General features: G+C 40.1%; 2 protein-coding genes across 2 annotated transcripts; one reads left to right on the forward strand and one right to left on the reverse strand.

Annotated features, from left to right (window-relative positions):
- Positions 1 to 9,578: 9,578 nt before the first annotated feature.
- On the reverse strand, positions 9,579 to 19,131 carry LOC112577378. The gene is made up of 6 exons (XM_025260441.1): positions 18,266 to 19,131; positions 16,978 to 17,401; positions 12,180 to 12,399; positions 11,739 to 11,922; positions 10,931 to 11,071; positions 9,579 to 10,561 (listed from the first exon to the last, which is right to left on the reverse strand). The coding sequence occupies exons 1-6, from the start codon at positions 18,603 to 18,605 to the stop codon at positions 10,284 to 10,286; spliced, it is 1,587 nt and encodes a 528-aa protein (XP_025116226.1). The 5' UTR covers positions 18,606 to 19,131; the 3' UTR covers positions 9,579 to 10,283.
- A 3,824-nt stretch (positions 19,132 to 22,955) lies between these two features.
- Positions 22,956 to 24,700, forward strand: LOC112553231 (putative nuclease HARBI1). The gene is made up of 3 exons (XM_025220320.1): positions 22,956 to 23,305; positions 23,587 to 23,964; positions 24,407 to 24,700. Exons 1-3 carry the CDS (start codon positions 23,063 to 23,065, stop codon positions 24,557 to 24,559), a joined length of 774 nt encoding a protein of 257 aa, XP_025076105.1. The 5' UTR covers positions 22,956 to 23,062; the 3' UTR covers positions 24,560 to 24,700.
- Positions 24,701 to 25,155: the final 455 nt, after the last annotated feature.

A 25,155-nucleotide genomic window follows, 5' to 3' on the forward strand; every position in this document is an offset into this window, starting at 1 on the left:
GTTTTGTTTTGGATTGGAGGGGGGAGGGTCTTTATTTCATAATTCGCTCGATTTGATCTTGTCGATCTGTCGAGGTCAAAACGGCCGTATCGAGTTGGCTGTTGACCGATCTGTCCGCCTCCCCTCGTTTCCCCCGCACCCCGACGTCGGGGGAGGCTGGCGGCTGGGGAAACGGCGGTCAAAGGGAGATAACTCCAATTCTATTGCAACTTTCTATTAGCACGTTCTCGACTTTTTGTCCTCACTGACTTTGGTACTCTTAAATATACTGTTTTATGTTGCAGTTCTTATCTGTCTATCGATGGCATGGTCAACGCAAATTATCAACGATAATAACTTACTGGTCAATTTTTATGTTCTCATTCTGTCCCAAACATCATACCCTAACTTTAACCCTAACTCGCACTCAGTCCAACGATAAAGGCAAATAAATACGTGTGTGTGTGTTAGTGTGTGTGTGTTCCCACAGGCTATGATTTAGGGATTTGTTGTGTTAGAATTATTTTGACTACTCTTCCATAAAGGTCGCGCTAACACTGAGAGGCACGAGCCACGTGTCCATGACATCAGGAGAGCTCATCCACACAGCATTACAAGTGTCAGCCCCGGTCCCAGACGGTCCTCGTACAAACCAGGGTAATGTCAAGCTCGTTAGAGCCCACCCCACGGCCGCTCCGCTGCGCTGAGTTTAGGTTACCTTCTCCTACACAAATCTGCTCTTTTCCTCCTTTTTTTTTTTTTTTCTTTCCTTTTTCATTCCCTCTTACCTCCTTTGAGTTTGTTCTGTATCATTGATTTTTTCTTTTCTTTTGTTCCTTGATTCTGTGTCTTAAGCCACTTCCCACTTCTCTTACTTCACGTCCGCTTTCTTTTTTTTTTTCTTTCTTTCTCAAGTTGAGTCTCTTCACACGTGTGTCACGTTACTTATGTCACGCGTTCCTCTCACCTTACCTCATTTCGTGCTACTTCTGTCACACCATTTTTTATATTTCTCTTGTTCTTTTCATTTTGCTTGTTCTTGCAAGTATCGGCTGGCTAGGTTCCTATTATTTAATTAAGAGTGTGGCTCCAACACCGAAATTTCTTCGCGTGCGTTATGTGACACTTAGACAGAAACAGCCCTAAATGTTGCAACATCACACAGAAAATTATTCCCGCGAATCCCTATGGGTATTGTAGCCCTCAACATAGAAATTTCCAACGACTTGCATTTTGCAACACCTGACACGAAAATTTCCTATTTTCTCTTGTTGATTGGGGTGGTCGGAATAGGCGAAGAGTTATAATCGTCAATGCTACTATCTATATATACAGCTATCTCACATTTACGGGCGCATGTTTGTGGGTTTCTAATGGCCTCATCTTGTGCAGAATGTCAAGTATGTGACATGCAGCCTTCTCTTAGGGTCGAGGATGCAAAAGTTACCTCTCTTACTGTGTGTGCACCTCTTAAAGGTCGAATTCTCTGGGCGAAGTGCGTCAGGGCCGGGTGTTTGTGAGGCTAAGTTTCTGCTTATTTGTGAAGGAGACGGGGTATCGCGCACGTCAAGTGCTCAAGGGGTAACATCCCCCACACTCTTCCCTATTTCTCAAGACCCGCCTCTTATGAGATCATGAGGCTGAGGGGGCCAAGTATAATGGTTACAACTCCATTGGCTGTAATGAACCTGGCCATGTGGCAGTCCTTCCTTCTGTCTGTCTGTCTGTCTGTCTGTCTGTCTGTCTGTCTGTCTGTCTGTCTGTCTGTCTGTCTGTCTGTCTGTCTGTCTGTCTGTCTGTCTGTCTTTTTATTAACCAGTAAAATTATATAAACGTCTACTCATAGCCAGTCAGCCAATCCGTTGGTATGTGGCTGTCTGTTCGGGTACTTTTTTTATCTTTTTGTAATTTATCAGTCTTTTTTACCTTCCTATACCTTTCATGCTCCATCTTATTATCATTTTCTCATTGTTTCTTTTCTATCTACCTATATTTATCTTTATACCCGCACATATTCCTTTTGTAAATCCTAAATCCCTTATCTTCTCTTTGTCAACCTAATAACTCTTTTATCCACATACATTATCAGCCATGGATCTGGTTACCAGTAACATTTAGCTTTCTTTTAGTAACAACAACCATCTGCATCAAATATCTGTCCTCTCGTGTCTCCTCTCTCTCTCTCTCTCGCTCTCGTATGTCTCATTGCACTCAATGCAATCATCAATGTAGATCATTAAACCTCTATCTCTGTCAAATTCTCCTTCATTTTGCACATCTCTGAATCACTTAGTCATCAGCCTTTACCTGTATAGTAGATTAGTAGGTAACATAATCAAACTCAACAACCTAAGCAAACATAGTCACCGTCTTTAAAAACCTAAAAGTCAGCCTTGACAAAGAAACAATACTCAGAAAAATTATATTAAATGAACAGAATCGACAAACCTAATATACTATGGTACCCATTTCCGAAAATCTGACAGGAAATGCAGGTCTTCCATATTGCACAAATTAAACGCCATGAGGATCAATTTAATCAAATGCTTCCCAGTTTCAGGACACTCGTGAACAGTTGTTTACATCGCACGCAGAATTTTTCCAAGACCGTAAAGAAAAACATTTCTGGGAGCATGTTTGCAGTCCAAATAAGACACCTGGCATTGATTGTTGATATTATGTTAATCATATCCTTAGTTTAATAGCGCTATTACCTTGTGCACCGAGACTTACCCATGCTAAACATTATCCTTGTGGTTGTTGAAGGGGAGGTAACTCAAGCGGAAGTATAGTTTTTTTGGCGGGCGATGTTTTAATGGGAGAGGTGTCGCAAGGTGCGTTGAACCGGCTGGACCCAGATGGGGAGGAGAAGAAGCTGAATGTTCCGATAATACGAATAACATACGGGCTTTCTCTTCTCTGTGACGTAACAGGAGGTCAAAGTTTGATTTTATCTGATACTCTTTATAGGTCGAAGGTGTGAGTGATATGCAACAATTATTTGTAATTAACTGTGGTTTGTTATTATATTATGTCTGCTTTATCGTATGTTTTGTAAATAACTACATGAGTGACTACCGCTCTCTCGTAATATGTGACGATGGCCTAAAAAATAAAATTATTCATTCCTTCGTTTATTCATCCGAACGAGGGACAGACGAACAGAACAAACAAACAAAACAAGAGAAGAATGAATAACGAACGAATAAACGGACGGACGGACGGACAGACAAGAAAAAGAGAAAAGAAAGAACGAAAAACTGGAAATTGAAACTTGTTGTCCCTCGAGTAGTACTTTCGGGCTAATTTAGCTAAGAGCACTCCAAGGCCCCCCGATCTGACGCTAAGGGCAGGTAACCCAAGTTGAGGGAGGAACAAATACTCGACTCTCGAATGTCGGGTAAGTATGGTAGGTTTGCATGTAGAAGCCGACACGTACACCTGCAAACTCGACCCTTCTTACAAGACAAACGAAACATTATCGGGTAGAGAAACTGCGACTTCGTACACACTTCTGACAGCTATCTTCTGCTTGTCAACATTGCTTAACTCCCTTTTCAAGTTCTCTTCTCTCCCTCTCTCTTCAAAAAACCGCTTCAGATGGGAACTCCAAAGCCAACATCGCTCACCTACCCCCACACTCACCCTAAGTTTACTGTATCTGTTACTGTGTGTGTTCTGAAAACAGGGTGCACAGCTATCAGGAACAGTTTAATGGATTCGTAGTTCTTTTATTTTGCAAAGGTACCCGGCGGTGTGTCTTTCAGTTCGGATTCTTGCGCTGCTGTTACGAGGCCATCTGATCGCATGCTTGCGACAAAGGTTGTTTTCTCACCGGCGTCTCTCGTGGCTTCTTAGGGGAAAAAATGTCAGGCAGTATAAGTGATACTTGCGGTACAAGTGGAACTAGTCTCTTTCCCTTGTCGCAATCACGGTCACTTTTCTTTTTTCCACCAACATAACAAGGGAAACTTTGTCAAGGGAGAGAAAAAATAGCGAAAGGAAGATAAAACGCTGCACGTGCGAGAGCTGCACTTAATGCATTGCCTCCCCTTCTTTCCTCCTTTGCCCCTTGGTATGTAACACTCAGGAGACAAGTGCTTCGTGCGTCTTTTTTTTTTTTTTGGTACTCATCTCACATCTGCATTTTCATCGCCTTTGGTTCCCCAAAGGGTAACACGGTCAAATTAAGTATTTACGCTTGAAGCGTGCACAGATTTGACTAGAAACTGCTTCAGGCGAGATTTTATTTCGGTCTTGCTTGTCTTTCATTAAGAACGAAGAGGAAAAAACTATTTTGGAGAAAAAAAAAATTAAGAAATTATACTGTCTGCACGTTGTTGAAAGGAAAGTGAGCTACTTTTATTATTTGCGATTGGGGAAGACGAAACTTCAAAGTTGAATTACCTTAACAACCTGATTTTTTAACTTGTGTTTTTTTCCTTGTTTTGATATAGTTTTGTCTCAAGAGGGGGAGAGAGAGAGAAGTGATCACTCATCAAAAAGAAAATGATAAGTTGTTTAGATAGACTTCCAGAATTAGAATAACCTCATACCAAAAGGTCTTCTAATAATAAAACAAATTAAGCCATTGAGTCAAACGAGGTCAAAACACTTCCATCAAAATGTTTACTATCTTATGGAAAAATAGCCACTTGACAAAGTGAAGTATTAAAGATGAGGGAATTTTTTTAAGTGTGTATACATATATATACTTCAAAAATTAACAAGTGATTTTATTTATATTGTATGAGACAACAAATCTTTCACGCAATTAGAATTTTGACCTTCCATTGGAAACAATTTATAAATTATACATTCTAATGAAATGTAGGAATTTCTCAGAACAATGTCAGATTTTTTTTACAACATATAATAAATTTTGGATATTTTTAGTTTTAGTCAACTAATTAAAATAAAAAACTTCATTCTCATGAATGATATTTGCCACCAACATTATTTAAAATAAATCTTTCGCTTCCCAGGATGCAAAATAAATTCATGCTCGGTCCACGTATCGTCTGTCGGAGGAGAAAGCCACCACACAGACTTTCTTGCAATAAGGCTAGCAGCACTTCTGTGATCGTTCTGGCGATCACATGCACGTGCGTGATTTCCTTCCCGTGCTCACGTCCTGATTAGCGCACACAAGCACGTGCTGTACCGTGTTCACCACCTTGCCGCCAAAGCCCGGGCCCCTCCTGCACGTGCGGGCCAAGCCTGCGCGCGGCTGCTGATGGTTCGGCGAGACCCACATCGTCTCCAACCTTCTGAACAGAGTCTGCTTGGAAGGGGGTTGTTTCCGTCTTCTGGGAAGGTCAGCTGAATAATCCAGGAGGTGAAATGTTTGAGATGCTTTACAAGAAGCAATCCCGAGAACAAAGTCAACAACAAAAACAAGAAAGCCATCACCACCATCACCACCGCCGGTCACAACAGCAATAATGTGGACTGTTTCACTTCATCTTCTGAAAGAAAAAATATCTTTTTCTTACAAGGACTACCGAATGTTGATGTATAATTATTTAGTAACTTAGGTCAAAGCGGGAGCTAATTTTATTTTTAAAAACAAAGGATTAGGGGTCAGTGCCATCTTTGTACAGCATACAGGGAGAAATGAAGTTGTATTACAAGGGTGAGCAAGTCTGTACTGAGTTGTGTCACGGTAGTGACAAATTTGTTATGAGTGTCGTTACAGCAATGGCAATGAGTTCGAAATAAAGAGAGAAAGGACAAACGAAGTATATGAGTGAATGAATGATTACAATCAATCTATCGATAGATCGATAGAACCATTTACGGTATACAAAAGAAAGTTGAAAGAGAAATTATCGAGAGAAAAAAATCTCCGAAGTAAAACAAACCAGCAGGTTTGAAAAAGAACTGGAGCGAGCTAGATGCTATCTGTTTCTCACGCTTACCAAGAGAAAACAGTTTGATGAAATGACAGACTTTTTCTCTCCATTGACGCCACGAGCTGTGGGCACAGAGTTCAGTGAGCCTGACAGCCCCGCTACCCTCGCAATAGTTTGCAAGCTGTCAGCCCCGCTGTTTGTTTCTTGCCCTGAGAGAAGAAAAATAAACCAACACGGATCCACCTTTAACGCGCTCACTCTTTGACTCTTTCTTCCCACTATTCCTCGTACACTTGCAGTGCATGATGGGGGATGATGAGTTCCCAACGTTCACCTATAGCTTCCACCCTTCCTTCTCTCTCTCCCCCATCCCCCATTTCTCCGTCTGTCTCCATCACTCACTTTCTGTCTCTTGATAACTCTTTTAGTTTGCCTTCCATTTTTTAAAATACAAATTTAAACTTAATGCATGTGTAAGTTCCATACGATTTAAATTTATTTAGGAAAACAGACAAAACGGGATTTACAATGCTCCAGTTCTAGAGAGCTGAAAGGGGTTGAGGATGGGGGTCTAATCAAAGCGAATGAAATCAAGTGGACGAAGTTCAAGTCCCACTTCTTCACTTCTCTTACACTTTTTCCCTTTTTTTCCCGCTTTTTCTATAGTTCTGTTCCTCTATCAATAATCACACACAGAGAGAGGGGGAGGTAATGATAGTAAAAGATGTGGGACAAGAGAGAGAGAGGGGTAGAAAGTCAGAGGCGGAGGATAGCAAAGGACCGCACCACCCACGGTGACTTGAAGACCATCAAAACTAATCAGTTTGTTGACTCAGGCCGCTCGACACTGTGCTGTATGCTGATGTCAGCGAGCCCTGACACGCACTTCAAAAAGCCACTGGCCGCGAGTGTTTAGAGTTGTGTCCCATCTACAGGGTAAGATGGCCGCCGAGGGCTTTGATCTAACGAGAGGTTTTACTCACGTGAGAAGCTGCGCGTAAAATGGGAATCGTGTGTGCGACCTCTCTGCTGTTTGTAAGATTTTGCACCTGCCTTCGTTTTCTGTTTCGATTATATGTTCCAAAATTTACAGACGGTTTGACTTGCTGTTTTTTGAATTTACGATAGGTGGTGCGAAAGCGACAAGCATTCCGTAGAAAACATTCTTCCTATTTCAGTCCAGAATTCAATAAATTACATGAGATATCCAACATTTTATTATAAAGTACACTTTGTGTCGGATGGCTTTACCTAGCTGTAGGCTAATGTAGGTGTTCTGAACCTGATTACGGAGACCAAGGTGTATGCTGTAGCTGAGACAGCTTGAGACGCCATCTTGAAGGCAAACATCAACTTGAGTATTTATCTATGCTCATGATAATCTTTAATCTGATTGATACTGACTTTAAGTATACAGCGGCTGGAATACCCAAAAGTCGAAGCAGAAACAAATTTGACTGAATAGTAATCTCACATCTAGCACAGCTTGTCTACAAAAATTTTGTCTGAAAATCCCATGAGCTTTTAAAATATGTCATAAAACATTTCTATAATGTTCTGTAGATTGTACTTATTAAATGTATTTTTTTGCTTAAAACATTTTCATATTAAGAAGGGTTTCTCCTGACGAACCAACTTCCAAAACTGAGAACTATCAACAACATGCAAAACACAAAAACTCCGAAATAAGGTTGGCTTTTACAATTAAAACATACTCGGAGAATGTTAATAGTCGGAGCTCAAATGTGACCCTCATTTTTAAAATTCTTTTTCACGACAGCATATAAACAATTGGAAATGAGGTGTGAAACAAGACATACAGGTATGTATTTACTTGTTTCTATAGTATACAGAGAGTAAGAGAGAAGCACAGAGAAATGTTTTTTTTAAATATTGCTTTCTGGTTGCATGCTGTCTGCTCTTAGCTGTCGGACAGTTTGTTGGCTGCTTTGTCTTGCAAAGCGTGTCGTTTCCACGACAGATGTTTCAGTATCAAGCAGCTGACAGATGTAGAATAAAATAGAAATGCAGTGTTGATGGCTTTGCTCCCTCCAGACCTATCTCCTCTGTCTCCAAACGATAAGCGCAAAAAAAAACAAAAAAAAATCTCCTATCTCGCGATGAAGAAAGAGACTTTCACTCCCCGCCATCTTAACAGAGAAATGAACCGCCGCGCTATGTAGTTCTCAGTTTTTTAATCTGGCTTGGGATGCCGGATTCTCACGTGATCAAGGGGAAAGCAGCTGCTAGGGGAAGGATAATGTCAGCTTACTATGTCAGCACGTGCTTTGTATGGGATCCGCATCCGATTTGGAAACAATCGAGTGGTAAGGACTCCTCCATCGTGCCACCGCTGTGATTTGGTCTTGGATGCCAGGTACCACCCTCCTTGCAACAACAATTCCTCCAGAATGTGGGATAGGTCTGTAATATCCTACCTCGTGCGAGTGTACATGCTTATGTGAGAAATATACATTTGAGTATTTAGATACACCCACCTAAATGTATGTAAGAACACAGTAAATAGTCCTCGTTTCCAAGAACTTTTAAATACCTGCTTAATTTTTTTACAATTTTTACATTTACAATCTTTCCGAGAAAAAAAAATTAATAGTTTTTTTTAAAAAAAGTCTATCTTACAGATGATTTTTTTCAGCACTTCAGGGTTAATAAACACTAACTTTTATATTTATGTACATGGATGTTTGCTAACTGGGCGTGAACGTGGTGTGATATGCTTGAATTTTCATTTCCGAGTCCGATCCAACAAATCTCAACCACGTCCGTTTCCTCCCACCCCATACTCCACCCGCTTTCTTCATATACAGCACTCGTATAGTGATCCGCAATGTCTCAGTGGTGGTTTGCCTAGCGCCCATTACTTAAATAAACAGGTCAGGAGGAGGCCCGCAACCAACAGCTGCCTTCCAGGCTAGGCGAATTACAACCAAACCCCACGCTTAGCCTTATCTCATCTTCTTCACATTTTGTAATATTTCTTGCTGTTCTGCCTGGCTTTGTATGTTCACTTCATAGAGACATACTACGGCGCGATACGAGTGTCATTCAAGTATTTTTTTTGCAAGCGTATATCTCAGCTGTTTTATTATGTGACTGTGGAACAAACTGTTGAATAACTTAAAAGAAAAACAAAGACAGGACCATGACAGGTTTAATCATTTGGAAAAGTACCCAAGTAGTTTACTAGTCTGGTCGAAATCGAGACTTCCATTCCCTTCAAGAAGAAGAATTAATGAATGAATGAACATTTCTCAAATATATGCTTTTAGCGTTTTACAAATAGGAGAAACAACCAATACAAACTTAACCCTTTATATAAAAAATATTTACTTTCCTCTATCTCGTTTTCTCTCGTACACACGCGCGCGCGCGCACACACACACACACAGAGCAAGAGATCATACATTACCAAGCACACAGTCCGGAAGAGAAAAATCATTAATTTTTTTAAAATAAAGTCTTAAGTATAGGTTTAAATAAGTTAAAAAGTTAGTGTCGTGGATTGGAGGTAACTTGCTTAATTAATGTTGATGGGGGTTCGGTAGGAAAGGATCTCTATCTTGTTTGCTGTTTGGTGTAACATAGTGCGTCGTCTGCGTTCCCAAGCAGGGGAAGCAGCTCCTGTACATCAACAACATGGTTGCGTTCCCTCCCTTGAATCGAAAACAGCAAGTCTCATGCTGCCTCTCTCTTTGTGCATGTAAGAATTACAAAATCAGTAGCTATTATTTATATTGCTTTAATTTTTAAGCAACAGTATAAAGGACTGGCAATAAATAAAGTGCTAACTAAGCTACATTCTCAATTAAAAATTTTAAATGCAACTAATCAGGTGAGACATCGCAAACTTCTGGTTTCATACCTTGCTTCATTTCTTACCAAACCAATCCCGTCTCAGGTGAATGTCTACCTGATTCTGAATTTGTATACGAACGTGTTCTCTTTATAGAAAGCATGATGTCCGTGGTTCCACTCAAATAAATACATGTAGGTTTACAATTAAGGAAATAATCTTTTCCGTGCAAAAAAAAAAAAAAAAAAATCTTTCTTGATCATAGACCAACCAATAAAAAGCTTATTCGTTCACATCAAGAGAATATAAGATTAAATATATAAGTAACAAAAATGAACAAATATGCACATCAGACGCTACGAAAATGATACATTTGGTATTATCTTTCCACGTAATTGAAAATAATGAGCTTTTCTGTTACGCATCATACTTTTTTTTTAGTAAAAAAAATATTCTACAGATTTGCATTACGGTTATTATTTTTAAGTTGACATGTTCCTTTTGTTATTATGTTTGATTTTTTTATTTTGTTGTTTGTTGTTTTGTTGGCTCATTATTTTGTTGAAATATGTTTTTGTGTTTTATATATATATTGAGCGAGCGAGAGAAAGGTCAATGACACACCAGGGCCCGCATCAAGCTAGGCCGTGCACAAGATGCCCAGTAAAAGTGCTCCACTGTCCGTGCACGTAGTCGCCGTTGCCGAAGAAGACACTAACCCACACGTCGTCACCTTGCCTCATGTTGAGCACCACACTGTTGGAGCCCACGCCCCGGTTGTTGAAGGCACCCGAGTACAGCCGCGACACCTCGTCGCCATTGTGGACTATCATCGTCTCGATGCTGGTGTTGAAGCCAGACAGAATGGTCGCCTCGAAGTGATACACGCCGGGTAGTGGGCTGGTGAATTTACCTTCAAAAGGCGATCAAAACATAGAAATCATTTGGCCATCATCATCATCATCATTATCATCATCATCATCGTCGTCGTCGTCATCATCATCATCATCATCATCGAGGTCGTCGTCGTCGTCGACCTAGCTCTCGCCAACTCGCTCAATTTACTGACATTCGTCCGCCAAATTGCTTATTTATGAATTTGAAATTTTTCTTTACCCACCGCCCTCTCATACACACGAAAATTTTTGTTATTCACACAAATATCCATGGCACCATATACATCCGCCAGTTGCATCCCTATGTTCCTCTATAAGATTAAAGGAATAAGAAGATATATCTCAACCGTAACGTCATAGAAACAAGGGTTCTCCCCGAAACTTACCGGTCGACGGGTCGTAGGCGTTGGCATTGTTGATGACGATCTCGTCGAAGACGATGACCTCAGTTTCACTGAGGAAAGGACGGTTGTAACCGACTCTAGCTGAGAAAGCGACGTTGAAGTTTTGCGAGGTCCCTGATTTTCCTGCAAAAATGGAACCACAAATGGAGCAGTGGCGGCAACATAGATGATGATGTTGCAGAGATGGTTTCGTGTAGCTCCGATGGGGATCCTGTACATATATGTGTGTGTAAGGGGGCGAAGGGGTCCTGTAGTTGTGTTGCCTATCGTTTGTGTGTGATAGCGATTGTGTGGTAATGGTGCACGATCGCGTGCGTAATAATGGAGACTAATCAAGTGATGACAATCATGTTTGGTCATGCATATCGTCCCTATGTCTTAGATATAACCTGCAATGAGTCTTTTAAGTGCGTGCTTAACTCAGACAGGTGCCTCTGTCGTCTGTCCCTCTAAAGCCGTGCCTTGCACTTTCAGAACAAAAAAACTCTAAAATCAGGGTGTACGTTGCCCCTTAGATTGTCTCCGAAGTAGTAGATCGTTTTGCGGTTGAACCCTCGTCGGTCGGCCGAGGATCTGTGCCATATGGTGGCCTTTCACTCGTGGTCCAACTTCTTACGAACTTATTAACGAACTTTCATATTACAGGCTACACAGAAACGAACAAGACAATGTTATCAAAACAATAGATAATCCTTACTCCCCTCTCTCATCTTTGGAAACCCCTCTACCACAGTGCTACATTGTCTCTAGGGCACAACAAAATCCAAATACCACGTAAACTGACCCTTACCTTCCAGCCCCATGACTGTCATTCCATTCTCTAAGGTGATCATCTCCTCCAGAAGACCCGACATCTGCTTGTGCAGCTTCTCCAGTCGCTCAGTGTTGCTCCGCACGCGCAGCTCCAGACTGTGCAGTTCGGTTGTGCACGTGCAGACGGCAGGGGTGGTACTTATGGTGCCGGTTGTGACAATCTGACGTCAAAGATCGGACAACTTGTAATAATCAGCTATACGGTGTTAACTTGCACAACATTTTAGTCCTGTAATGGTCAAATATTTACTAACCCTCACGTAAAAATGTTGCCACAGATAGAAAGGTCTGAACGGAGAAAACTATTCACGACACAGCGAATGTCATGCAGGTGACATCCATTTTTTTCAAATATCAATAACATAAAGTTGTAGTAAATAATTACCGTTTAGTGAGCAACAAAAACAAGATAACTCACTTCGTTACGAGTTACAGCCTTGGTTGTCGGCCCTTGTGCAACAGCGCGGTACTGGTTGTCGCCACCTGAGGCCGCTGCCATTTCGTTTCCTTTGTTAGTCTCGCTGGGAGATGCTGACCAGAAGGCGGCGCTGGCAGTAGTGGCCACAAATAGAAGAGCAAGAACGGTCACTCTCATGTCATTTCCACTTACTACCGCCATGACGAAAACACCGCACTCACTCGATTATCAGTGTGGACGTTTTCTCCTCTCACTAAAACAATAATGAATCCAAACTACCAAAGCAAACGAATAAAAAAAATGGAATATTGCCAGAAACTTTCTCGTTTTGAGGTGATCGTTAAGGAATCAAAGGAAGGAGCTCTTTGTAGCTTTGAAGGCGAAGCGAAGCAAAATCTCTTTATATACCTACTTTAGAAGACGAGGGGGGAAAATATTTTTCTCTCTTTTTCTTGAGCTTTCTGTTCCGCTTTGCTGTTTCTCTGTCTTATCCTTTGTTTATCCCTCACTCACGAGAGAGTCCACTCCCCCTCTCTACCGGCGTGTCTTTTTTTTTCTTTAAGACGAAGTCGACTCCATCACCGATGAAGAGTGGGTGACCTTGGCAGAGGATCAGCTGACACGTGCTGCCTTTGAGGCGGGCTGTCTTGACAAGTCCTTGTGGAGGGCGACTTTTGCTGTTGTTCTGTTTACTCGCAAACAGACGGCTTGAGCTTCGACGAGAGGAAAGGAGGCCGAGAGGGCCGAGGAGTACTCCTTTCGACTGCAGCAAGTTGAACTCCTCAGCATGTTTTGACTACATTGTTTTTATGTGAGAGTAATACGTGGTGTTATGGGTTTTCCCACATGAAATAAATCAATATCTAAGTCATCTGTCATATTGACATGCGCACCTGTATTTTTTAAAGTCCACACCTAGCCTACTTGACTCTATGCTCTTGTATACGAAGACTGTTTAAGTCTGTGCAAATACATTCAACATACTGCAAACATCTTCTTTAAAAGAAGTCTTCTTTTGAAAAACAATTTGTTTGTTGTGTAAGTCTTGAACGAGAGTTTTTCACTCAGTAGAGGTTGTTGTTAAGGGTTAGAATATTATGTTTATGTTGTTTGTTCTGTTCTGACCCCATTGCTCGTATACATTGTAGATGTCTGAATGAATGGGTACGTTTATCTGACCTAACCTCAGTCAACATTCGTTTCCCTGATGTCCTCTTTTTGGGGGCATGTGGGGATAAATCACCCTTCTTGTGTGACTTTTCTTCCTTGGAGAGGACTCGGCAGGAAAGTTACAAAGCCTCCTGTGTGTTCTCTGACTTCCCGTAGATTATGGTTGTTGCGTTTTCACACAGAAAAAATATTTTTAAAAATGTCTCTGAAAGAGCTTCGACAAAGATTCTTTGCGGCTTGCTTACGAAGGTAATCCATAATCCTGGAAGAGTAGGGCTAAAGATTAGCTCTTTGTTGTCACGGAGGGAAAGAGTTGCAACTGTCACGTACCACGTGGCCAATGACGACTGAGGTTTTTGTCTTATGTAACCGTTGCAAGTTTGTTCCTCTTTTTGACTCATAGCCTATCCTTCTCTCCCTATCTTATTTCTAAATCGCTGTTACTTTTTCTCCTTCATATTTTTATTTGAGTGCTTTATTTACTGTTAACATATTCCTTTTCTAGTTTCTCTATTCTTTCCTTTGTCCCTACATTGTTCGATTCTTTTCCCCGGTGAGCTTTGCTTCTTTGCTTTTCTTCCTCTTTGAAGTTTGTAAATTATTGTTTAGTCAATTTATTTGCTCATGAAATTTTGGATTCGTAATGAGGTAACAAATTTTGAAATAAAACAGCTCATGGAAAAAAAGAGATCAAGGAAATTGTCTTTATGTATGGCATGTTTTTAACCATTTCCAAGTTTTTCTGGTTTTCATTGTCAATATTTCCTCTTCATTTCATTTTCTCATCTTCCATGAATGAACTATCCCTTTACAGTGGTTTAACTATTTTTATTTTTCTCTCTATTTTTTTCTCTCTCGCTCAAGCGAAAGCTGCTGTGATTGCCATGATACCAATAATTTATATATTCATAGTTAAGCATAGTTAAATACTATACCTGTTTACTTTCTGATTTCAATTGCTGATGACCCCCCACCCCACATTTGTGATGAGACTGGATTATTGATAATATCATACATAACCAATTTGTCTCTCCCGATTGCTGGCTGTTTTTTCTCGATCAACAGTTTATCGTATCTTGTCACAAGCTTTGCTGTGACAAAGATCTTTGCATAAACGGGTCAGAACACTGTGAGGATCTACACTCCTAATATTTCGAAGATGCTCACAGCTTGCCTCACGTGACCATCTTTCTTCTTTGGCATTCAAAATCGCACGAAATCGCTTCTAAAGAAGTATTGTAATACGCCCTTCAGCAAGTATATAATGCAGATTTTTAATGGTATTATACCTTGATGTTCAGGTTCCAGCAGAAATGCCAGCTCTATCATTAATGGTAGAAGTGAACAGGAAATTCTAAGACAATGCAAATTTTAAAAAGTTCATTTAACCTCATTTCTATAAAGAAAAAAAAAGAAAGAATTAAAAAATTAAGTACAAATTAAGGACGATAACGAGGAAAGAAAGAAGTAAACACAAGAAAGGAAACGCACAAGAAGGAAGTAAGAAAACGAAGGATTGAAAAAAAAAAGACAATTTAAAAATAGAGACAAACAAGGAAAACGAAGTAAGAACACATTTTTTAGAGAGTTTTAAAAGCTGTCATGAGATACTGAGTGGTTAGATAAAGGAGCCCATCTACTACCATATATATATAAATAAAACAAACAAAAACATAGCTATTCTCTATACACACATCGCAGTATTTATCCAAATAGACTTCCTGGTGGTTGCTAGTTACACTTGGGTGTCCATACCATGTCAGCATATCTTGTGGTGCTTCAAGAAAACCATCTTTAAATCTCCTTCCATGTTTATAACCACGAGTTAGTCTTTGGACAGTGTGTAAAGGCCAGATAAGAAGAAAAAGGTGTTCTCTCTCTTTTGCTCATTCATTCATTTCTCTAGCTATTATATTTCATTCATTATAAATTTATTTTTTCACTCAGTGGTCAATCCTTTAGTTTGTCAACTTAATTTTTATGTGTGTGTGGTATCTGTTTGCTCTGTGGGTCATGTATTCAGCTAGCGGCAGATTTATTTATTTAGTCAGTCAAACAGTTATGCTCGCGAACAAACATACATGACAGTGAATACACAAAATATATACAATAAACACAAATACAAGAAACGACAGACGTATAGTCATAATGTGAAGGATCAATACAAGCGCATGAGAAAAAATTCCTAAAAATGTAAACAAAAACCCATCTCATTTTCCTTTTTTTATTATTAAAATACAAACTTAAGTCATACAAAGGTAGAAATATGCATTATTTTCTAAGTAGATACCTCACAACCACGATCATTTACAAAATAAAACTGTTAGACCCACCTCTATAAGCGATTGTGCAAGTGATTGCCCAATAATTACCTCCAATATCAAAGTGTTCAGGGACTGGTACTTTTGCTGCTTTAGGTCGGTACATTCAGTCCCACTGAATGGGTCCTATTGTTTGTTTGTCTGAATGAAGAAGTGGGATACAGTCTGTGCATATACCGCAGATAGTTTCAGGTTAACATATAGGATAAGGCTAATTTGTTTAGCAACCGTAAATGAATTCATTTTTGTAAATTACAGAACTTTCCTTCAACATTGATCGTTTATTTATTTACTCTCCCTCGACATATTGTCTCGTCGTCAATACAACAAGGGAAAGAATATTCATGCACAATTAAGCACAGAGTGTTCTGAATTTGTTGGGGGATTGTATTCGCTTTTTCTTCTGTCATAAAAATTAACTGCTCGGCTCAAAGACCATTTTCCCGAAATCAACCAAAGCTTCTTACCTCCTAGACAACAATAACATCGAAATTTTAAAAACTTTCATTCCTTTGGTAACAATTAGAAGAAAACTTTGGGGACAGGACGAATAGCCTAATGAAAAATATATTTAATTTATGAAATATGCATGATTGTTTGTCTTGACCTTAATTTTAATATTATTTTTGCTTTACAGGGTCTGTCTTTCACTTCTAATTTAACTTTTTCTGATCTACCGACCATGAAGTCTTTGGGGTTTTTTTTTCTATGGGCCATGTATTTCACACTACATTTTGCAAAGATCATATTTTGAATGTTTGCACGCAAATGGCTGAACTTGAGATAAAATGTGCCATTCCACAATGCTATACGAACTTTCTAGACTATTTTCCTGTTTCTCCTTTTGTCTTCAGTGCCAGGAATTGATAAACATGTGCCTCATGAAGTTCATTCAAAACATAACTTGAGACCAATGTTTTTTCCATACAATATTAATGTGCGAGAAGGGAGAAAGCTTCTTCTCTCAAAATTTAGCGAACAGAGCAATGCAAAGTATCGACATTGTCACACTCCATTGCCTCTATCGTACTAAGTAGAGAAAACTTTAGTGGATTCGGCGAAGACGAACATTGCTGAAAACTTCTGCTACCGCACTCTTGTAGTATGTGATAAGATAAAAGTTTCCAAAGAAGTGGGGCTAAAATAAATGACAAAAAAAAAACCAAACTCGAAATGCTGTCGGCATGTTCATCTCTTTACAGTCTACCCCACCCCCACTCACCCCGTCCCTCTGGGCAGAGTTCAACTACTTTGCATCACTTTTTTAATCTGTGACGAAAGTGTTCTTTTCATTGACATCGCCTCACTGCTCTAACTCCGTCAGGATGGCCCCGGAGAAGGTGCTGTAGTATCCGTGGACGTGGTTCCCGCCTTGGTACAGCAAACGAACCCAGACGTTGTCCCCACTGCGCAGGTTCACGATGGCCGCGTTACTTCCGCTTCCGTGCGCATCGTGTGCTCCGGAGTACATGCGGGCTACCTCCTTCTCGTTGATAATGAGAGCTGTCTCCACCTTGGTGTTGTAGCCGGAGAGGATGGTGGAGAGGAAGATGTAGGTGCCTGGCAGGGGCGCCGTGAACTTGCCAGTCTCGGCGCTGTAGCCCTCGCCGTTGTTGGTGATGATGGTGTCGAACACCACGGTATCCAGGGGCTTGAGCTCTCGGTTGTAGCTCAGTTTGGCGGAGAAAGAGATGGCCGGAGCAGTTTTGGATGTGGCCAGGGCGTTTGGACCTGAAAACAAAATTCCAGAACGTTATTGAGATGGCTGGTGAACGGTAGTTTTTTGTTTGTTTGTAAAAAAAAGTATCGGTCTTTGTAAAACTCGATGAGTCTGATCTTAACCAGAGGACTAGATGATGATAAAAACCTTTTCCAAATATGGCCACAGTTTGGGCAGTCCTTGGTTAACAAGGTCCTCATATCGTGTTAAAATACTGATGCTTATAAAATGCTGAACAAGAGGCGAGGAATTATTCTTCATCGATTATTCAGTACCTTCGCATTAGCTACCACGTAAAAATGCTTTGTTGAGAATGACTTAAAAAAAATCACTGTCCATTTTCATGATGTCTTTTTTCGTTCATTTGCATTATCTAAGCACAATGGATAGTTTCATGGCAAGAGCTAAAGAGGTTAGATGTTCAGCGCTCTCTTGCTCCCAGCAGAGCTAAACGATTGAGGATGATGACGAGAGGAAGATTGACGATCGATGACTACAGCTAGCTTAAACAATCTCTGAAATAATGTAAAGGGAGTATTAAGGAGAATAATATTATTTTACTCACGAAAATCGTAATGTTTCTGTCTGTGAGTTTGTTGGCTCGTTCAGTTGATGGGAAACTAACAGTGCTTTTGCAAAAAAGGATGACGGAGTGGAGAGGGGGGGGGGGTAGAAGGGTATGGCTTGTGCACACCCCAGACCGTTTTATGCTAACATATCTATCATTCAAATAATGACTTTTACACATTTTTACCGTGAAGTTCTTGTGGAATAATACTTGGAGGGGAAAATTTAAACGCGAAAGAAAAAAATAGAAATGAAATCGAGTTATTTCTAGCGTCAAAATGAATAAAATAAAAATGACGAAAACTTACTGTATTTCTCTGGCTCTGGAGTGCCACTCTTAGAGTTGTTTCTCAAAGCCCTCACGACTGCTCGGAGCTCATACAGTTCAGAGACATATGTCTCCAGCGCCCCCTTCAGCTCTCGTCTTAACGTGATTTCCTCCTGCAACTCTTTTCGGATTGCAGTTAGCTCCCGCACGCACGTGCAGTTGTTGGAACCTGCCATCCAAGAATTGTACAGCACTGGCATCGGCTCCATTTCGTCGTCATCGTAGCCATGAGATTGACCAATCAGAAGCGACAGCACCGCGAAGATGGAAACCACGGAGAGCGCTGGTCTTCCAAAAAAGCGGCTCACACTCAGCTGCATTTTTTTTCTTTTAAAATTGGAAGACGGATTTTTCTCAGTGTTTAAGAAGATATTCTTTATGAACACCAACCAACCTAACAGCTTCAGAGTAACAGTTGCAGAATGCTGTCGCCTTGGATAAACTATTGTTCGCGAACAAAAAATGGCAATGTCCTCTACACCAAAGACCAGCAAACTCGCGGATGCTCGAAGATTTTTCGTTCTCGGAATCCAACCGCTTTTTGTGTAGTATTTCAGGCTGTGTATGTGAAGGAGAGTCGACAGAGTTTCTCTCGTCCTATGTCGCAGCAGGAGTGCCTGGCAACTGTTTTATAAAGCAGGGAGTTAGACTGTGGGTGGAGGCTCAGGTCTGAGCACTCCGGTTCTCGTCCTTGCCTTGGGTCAATAAGATTTCGCCGCTGCAAATACAAGGTTCTTACCAGACGCCCGGGGGTGGAGGTTGGGAGGTAGTGAAGGAAAGAAACTGTCCTCGGTTTTAGAGCTGCCTGTGAACATTTTTTTCGCCCTTCCGTTTGAACGTTGCTAAACCTGCTCTTCCTTCTTTGCAAAGTCCACTTCCTCCCCCCGCCTATCCCCTGAGTCGTAAGGACCGGTCAGTGATTGGCGTGTCGATGTCCTTTCAGAGTCCGAGTGTGGATGGTATTCTGACAAGAAAGGTGTTGAACAAAATCATTATTTCACTTCTTGCTGTAATTTTTAATATAAAATAATAGGGAAAATGATTGATCAAGAAACTGACCAAAAAGCACCTACAACTTACAGTTACAGCTTATATTAGGATAATAACAATTCTTTGCAAGCATTAACACACAAACACTCACTGTACGTAGTACTTTATAATTCATCGGACTGATACATTAATTGAGGGAGAGATTGCATTATTTATTTATTGATGGATTGTAAAATCATCCATAACAACAAATTGAGCTTACATTGCTGGCATATGTAACTTAACAACATCTAAAGTCCATTCTGTATATTTCTTTTTAATAATTTTTATATCTTTAAAAATAATCCATTGTTGGTGAGTGTTAACTGAGTGGAAGTCCACTTTTATGAAGAGGAAAGAATAAACAAATTTTTATGGCAGATGTATTCTGATCAGAACAAACTCATCGTCCTTGTCTTCTGGAAGCTAAGCCCGCCAGAAAACAGTTCAACGCGGCTGATGACTCGGGTAGGAATCAAACTACGAACATTACTTGAAGTGTAGGCACAGAGGCTGTCAGATTTTTTTTCCAGCGAGAAAGTGTGAAAGGAAACCATTTCCTACAAAGCATTTTCTCCTGTATTGTTTTCTTTGGCATATGCTTGACGCTTGCATTTTTGCCTCTTTTTGCCAACTCCATGTGCTTTTAGCAAATTGAAATATCCAGGCTAAACATGGTTTAAACCTGCAAATATTTATTTCCTCTCTAACTAAAGCACTGTCTGTTCAGTGTTGTTTATTGGGGATTTTACCGTGCTGTTTGTCTCGTTCTGTTTGAATACCTCGCCTCTTTTTTTTTAAAGTCTGTGTGTGTGTGTGTGAGAGAGAGAGAGAGAAGTGACTGAGAAAGATAAAGCGAACGAGTGAAAGATGGGGTTGGGGGTGTAAACTAAAAAATATACATTGTCTCCTCGAGGTATCTTAAATAAATCTCGTAAACGTCTTTCGACACTTTTTAAACACCCACGCAAGCTGCAGGACAATGTTTGCTAAGCAAAAACAAAAACAAAAACAAAAACAAAAAAACTTAAACTTGCTCATTGTCCGTTCATCTTTTGTCTACATCGGTCTACCTCTCACTCTTACTTTTCTTTTATTTGGAGTGTGGTATGGAGAGCTAGATTTTTAATTTGGGGAGGGTAACAGGGAGTCAGAATTTGCGCGTTTACTTACCTCTCAACACGTACACACCTCACCTTTCTCACTAATACATTATTGCTCTACAACTCAGTGGAATAATCACCCTCTTATTTATTTATTTATTTACTGATAAAGCAGGGGGCAAAGGGGGAGGGTATGGATGTTACTCAGAAAATTACTTGAGGCAAAATATGATCTACTGTAGAGGCGTTTTGAGTACTGTCTTCGGGCATCATAAGATGGGTATTCTGCCTTCCAAGGAAGGAGTTTTAAGCATTTTTACAAAGCTAGATTCCATAGGCAGTAACCAGAGATATGTTCCTGCCGCCTGATAGGCTTTACTTCCATTCAATATCTGTAGCCATGGATCTCGCCTTCTGCTCCCATAGCTGTTAAACACAAGACATGGACTTCTATAGATTATCAGTCGACCTCTCAAGTCTGTGGCTTAGTTGATTGGTCAAGTTTATTTAGTAGGAACGTGCTTCCAGCTTGAGGCGATTTAGCACTATGGGGAAGAGGAAGAGGTAAGGAAACCGGAGTACCCACAGGCCTGTGGACAGGTGTCACATACAGTGTCCCGAGACGAGATCTGAACCTTGAGCCGCTCACTGTAGTGGTGACAAGCGAGTGTTTCAATCACTTTCTTACGTCAGGAGATTACGTGTATCAACTTTTAGAAACATGTGACAATATTAAAATTACAGTCTTGTATTTTTTTTAACCTTGGGGAATCATGCATGATGCTATTTGATATTTTCTTGTTTAACAAATCATTTTCACTCTTAGAGACGAAGGCTAAATTAAAGACCAACCTGAACGGTTTTCATTTTTTTTTTTCAGATATCGGTAGATACATGGGATATAAAACCATCAGTTAATTAATTATCCGCTACTATTCACACCTGTGATCAACGAGCGTCGCTAACAGTGTACTACTTCACGCTGGTTGACGGCTGACAATGTTGTGAACGGTGTACCAACGTGACGTAGTACACTGTTAGCGGCGCTCGTTGATCGTTGAGGTGCGAGTCGCCTACTTTGCTAACGAATAATTAACGTATCGGTTTTGGAGGCTGAAATTTAGGTTAGTCTTTAAAAGCTTAATTCTTCCTTACGCTGTGAACCTCGTTAAAACCGAATGCTATCGTTTCTGATTGTGACCCCTGTTTGCGAGTCGGGCAGCTAGTACTTTGGGTACTTTCGATATTTCCTCCCTCGACAGCCCTTTCCTACTTAGTGTAAACTTATCTCCGCAATTTTCTATCAAAATATTCGTAAATAGCTTTGGAGGCCATCAGGTGTTTCGTCACGAGCTTGCGGCAGCTACTAGTCTTGTTCTTTTGTGCATCTGCACATTCCCGCGCACAGCCAACCTTGCGCATGCTTGGCATGGATGTCAAGGGCCATGTCGTTATGCGCTCCCAAAACAAAAAAAAAGCAAGGTTCTCCCTTTTCACTGAGTAAACTCGGGACCACCGGACTTTGGGAAAAAAAGAGAAAGGAAAAAAGTTTTTCTTTCAAAATAAACCATTGTGTCCTTCAGCATTTCTCTCTCAAAGTTTCTTCAAATATGGGTGAACTAGAAAAAGTTTCAAGAGAGAAGGATCACCTTTGATCAGCATTGTCTAGCTGAAAGTCATTTTTTCTTGAATATACTTTGAGTTCTAGAATTCTTATATGTATCTATCGTTTCCTGATATTCTAACTGGTGCCTTTCTATCCCTTTCTGCAGCTATAATCAATGGTGTAGGAACCAGGGGTAAAGGGGTGAGGGCAGCCGTCCCCTCAAAAAAAATAAATAAATAAAAAAATAAAAAAAAAAGATTCTGAAGGGGCAAGAATATATTTTTGTTCCCACCTGACCCAATGTTTGAAATTCGATTCCTCACAAAATAACAAAAAAAAAAAAAAAAAAAAAGAACAGCTAGAGAGAGTGGGGCAGAGAGAGAGAAAGAAAGGGCAGATCTTTCTTTATTTAAGAGGGTTACAGTTTAAGCAAACGTTATGCTTTCTTTATATCTAGCCCTTGATTTAAAGAAAGGTTAAAGAAGTACTATGTACTTGACTACAACAAAGAATTAAGAGTGTTGTTTTTATTTTGTTTTGTCACACTGACCTGCAAAACTTGAATGTGATTAATATGATTATAATGTTTTTCTTATTCTAAATATTACATAATTTCTTGATAATCGGGTGAGTCATTTCTCAACGAGATTTGCTTATTGTTAAGTGCTGATTCGTCATTTAACAATTAACACCGAAAGCAGAATATATGTTGTAATGCTACCACCGTTTACAATAGTGTGTGAATGGCTGCGCTCGCGCACCTCCTTTTTTCTTCTCTCTCTCTCGTAGTGAGTGAAAACGAACGTCGTTCACTATCAGCATGGAGTACCATCCCTTCTTCCCTCCCAACCCAAGCCGAGCATCTTCCTACGCCATTGCTGATACAAAACTTTCCTATTCTCTTCTGTAGTTCTGAACAGCCAGTGGCGTGTTGCATAGCACGTAGCGAATCGAGCGAAGCTAGCCTAGCGAATCTAGCGGTTAGCGAAAGCTAGCGGTCCCTGTGCAACGCAGTGTAGCCGGAAGTCAGAGTTTCAAGATGGCAGACATGAGGCGAGATTTGAGTGCTTTCCGTGTTTCGGAAGCTAGACCCCGAGGTGCTGAGAGATGTTTCAAAGGCTTAGCCAAACTGGCGCAACTAAATATCGAGCTTGCGCCCTCCACAAATGAGAAAAGGGAAAACTCGAACTCCCATGTGGTCGATTTCGTGGAAGTCACCATCCCACGATACTCGACGTATCAGTTCAAGTCACATTTTCGAATGTTCCCGGAGGCCTTTGATGTAAGTTATTGTAATAAAATTTAAATCAAGTAAAATGTAATAAAATATACATAAAATTTAAATCAAGTAAAAGGTAATAAAATATACATAAAATTTAAATCAAGTAAAAGGTAATAAAATTAATAAAATATAAATAAAAATACCAAGATCAATTATAGGGAATGTGAACGTCTTTTATACATATATATGCATAAATGCATGTACTAAACTTATCTACAATGATGCTCACACACACAAGATAAACACAAACTTTCATAGAGATCTTTTGTGAATTTTTTCAGGTTCTCCAGGCTTGGATTGAACCTCATTTACCGCAAGAACGAGGTTTCAGTAACAGAACAAAACTTCTTGCCACCTTGTGGTTACTGGCAAACAAGGAGACATTTCGCAGTGTGGCAGATCGGTTTGCCATGAACAAGGGCTCCCTTCACAGATGTGTGATGATGATCTGCAGGACACTCGTGGCCAATCAAGGCGAGGTCATCCAATGGCCAGAAAGGGATGCCCTTGAAAAGCTGGCTGAAAAATGGCAGCAGAAAGCTGGTATGCCGGGAGTTGTAGGTGCTCTTGATGGCACCTATATCCCCATTCTTGGAACTTCAGGGCCAAGACGGGAAAGCTATATATGCAGAAAGGGCTTTCCGGCTATGCATCTTCAGGTTAGAATTGAAATTGACATCTATACTATACTCTATAGCAAGTCAAAATTCAAGTGTGATTGTAAACCAAAAAAAAAATCACAACCCAAAGATGGATAAAGAAAAATGCTTGTATTTTTTATAATTATTTTTCATATCATGCTGTGTGATGTTTCCATCCGCATCATCAAGTTTTTTCATAAATAATGTGCAATAAGATAAGAAATTTGAAATGTAACATACTACAGGAAAGGATAAGTATAAAGTTTTCTAAATTATGCACTAAAATCAAGGAACAGGAATCTAGATGACACTGATGCTTTCTCTGTCTAGTTCATATTTAACTTTTGTCTTGTGTTCAAACTGTTTGGTTATTTAGTAACTGTTACTATTCTTGATCATTCATTTTGCAGATGGAAACTATTTTGTAAATTTTTCATGCTTTATTTTTTTATGTGTGCAGGTTGTCTGTGACAGCAGCCTAAAATTTTTATATGTTCAGACTGGTAATGTAGGGTCAGTTCACGACAGCCTGTGCCTTCAGGACATGCGATCTGTACCACCATTTAGAATCACCAGAAGGACGACTGCCACATCAGTTTCACCTTCTTGGTGATTCTGCATACCCCTTAAGGGAATTTTTGATGGTACCATTTCGAGACAATGGACATCTCAGCCCTTTAGAAATTTTATATAATAAAGTACATTCTTCCACATGTGTTGAAGTGGAGCGTTCGATTGGGTTGTTAAAAGGAAAATTCAGAAGATTGAAGCAATTAGATATGTATTGTTTTCATGAAATTCCATATGTTATAACTGCTGCATGTGTTCTCCACAACTTTATTTTGAGACAAAGCGGTGTTGATGAAGATGATATAGACATGAATGATGAAGACGGTGGCAATCAGGTGGGTCCTCTTGATGGGGTAAATATAGGAGCAGGTAATGCGAAGCGATATGAGATTGCAAACATACTAATGAACCAGTAAAGAGCACCAAAACCACCTTCCAGTATATATTTACCTATATTTGCCATGCCACGTCTATACCATCTTTCATCAGTATCTGCATTTCTCTTCCACCAACATTTGTTATTTGCATTATATAATTTTAATATTTTGCATTTGTGTCACCAGCGTGTAAATTTTTTTTTGCCCTATGCAAATCGAGGTGTTTATGTCTTTGTGTCACCATCATTAATGAATTTTCCAC

Source organism: Pomacea canaliculata, linkage group LG12, assembly GCF_003073045.1.
Source record: "Pomacea canaliculata isolate SZHN2017 linkage group LG12, ASM307304v1, whole genome shotgun sequence".
Classification (NCBI taxonomy): domain Eukaryota; kingdom Metazoa; phylum Mollusca; class Gastropoda; order Architaenioglossa; family Ampullariidae; genus Pomacea; species Pomacea canaliculata.

What these genes read in the sequence shown, in the direction of transcription:
- LOC112553231 (XM_025220320.1), top strand. Translation starts at nt 23,063, where the DNA reads ATGGCAGACATGAGGCGAGATTTGAGTGCTTTCCGTGTTTCGGAAGCT. An exon ending in TGTTCCCGGAGGCCTTTGAT is followed by an intron (nt 23,306 to 23,586) that starts GTAAGTTATTGT and finishes GAATTTTTTCAG; the next exon opens with GTTCTCCAGGCTTGGATTGA. An exon ending in TTCCGGCTATGCATCTTCAG is followed by an intron (nt 23,965 to 24,406) that starts GTTAGAATTGAA and finishes TTATGTGTGCAG; the next exon opens with GTTGTCTGTGACAGCAGCCT.
- LOC112577378 (XM_025260441.1), bottom strand. Translation starts at nt 18,605, where the DNA reads ATGCAGCTGAGTGTGAGCCGCTTTTTTGGAAGACCAGCGCTCTCCGTG. An exon ending in ATCCTGACGGAGTTAGAGCA is followed by an intron (nt 12,400 to 16,977) that starts GTGAGGCGATGT and finishes CTGATAATCGAG; the next exon opens with TGAGTGCGGTGTTTTCGTCA. An exon ending in CGCCTACGACCCGTCGACCG is followed by an intron (nt 10,562 to 10,930) that starts GTAAGTTTCGGG and finishes CGCCTTTTGAAG; the next exon opens with GTAAATTCACCAGCCCACTA.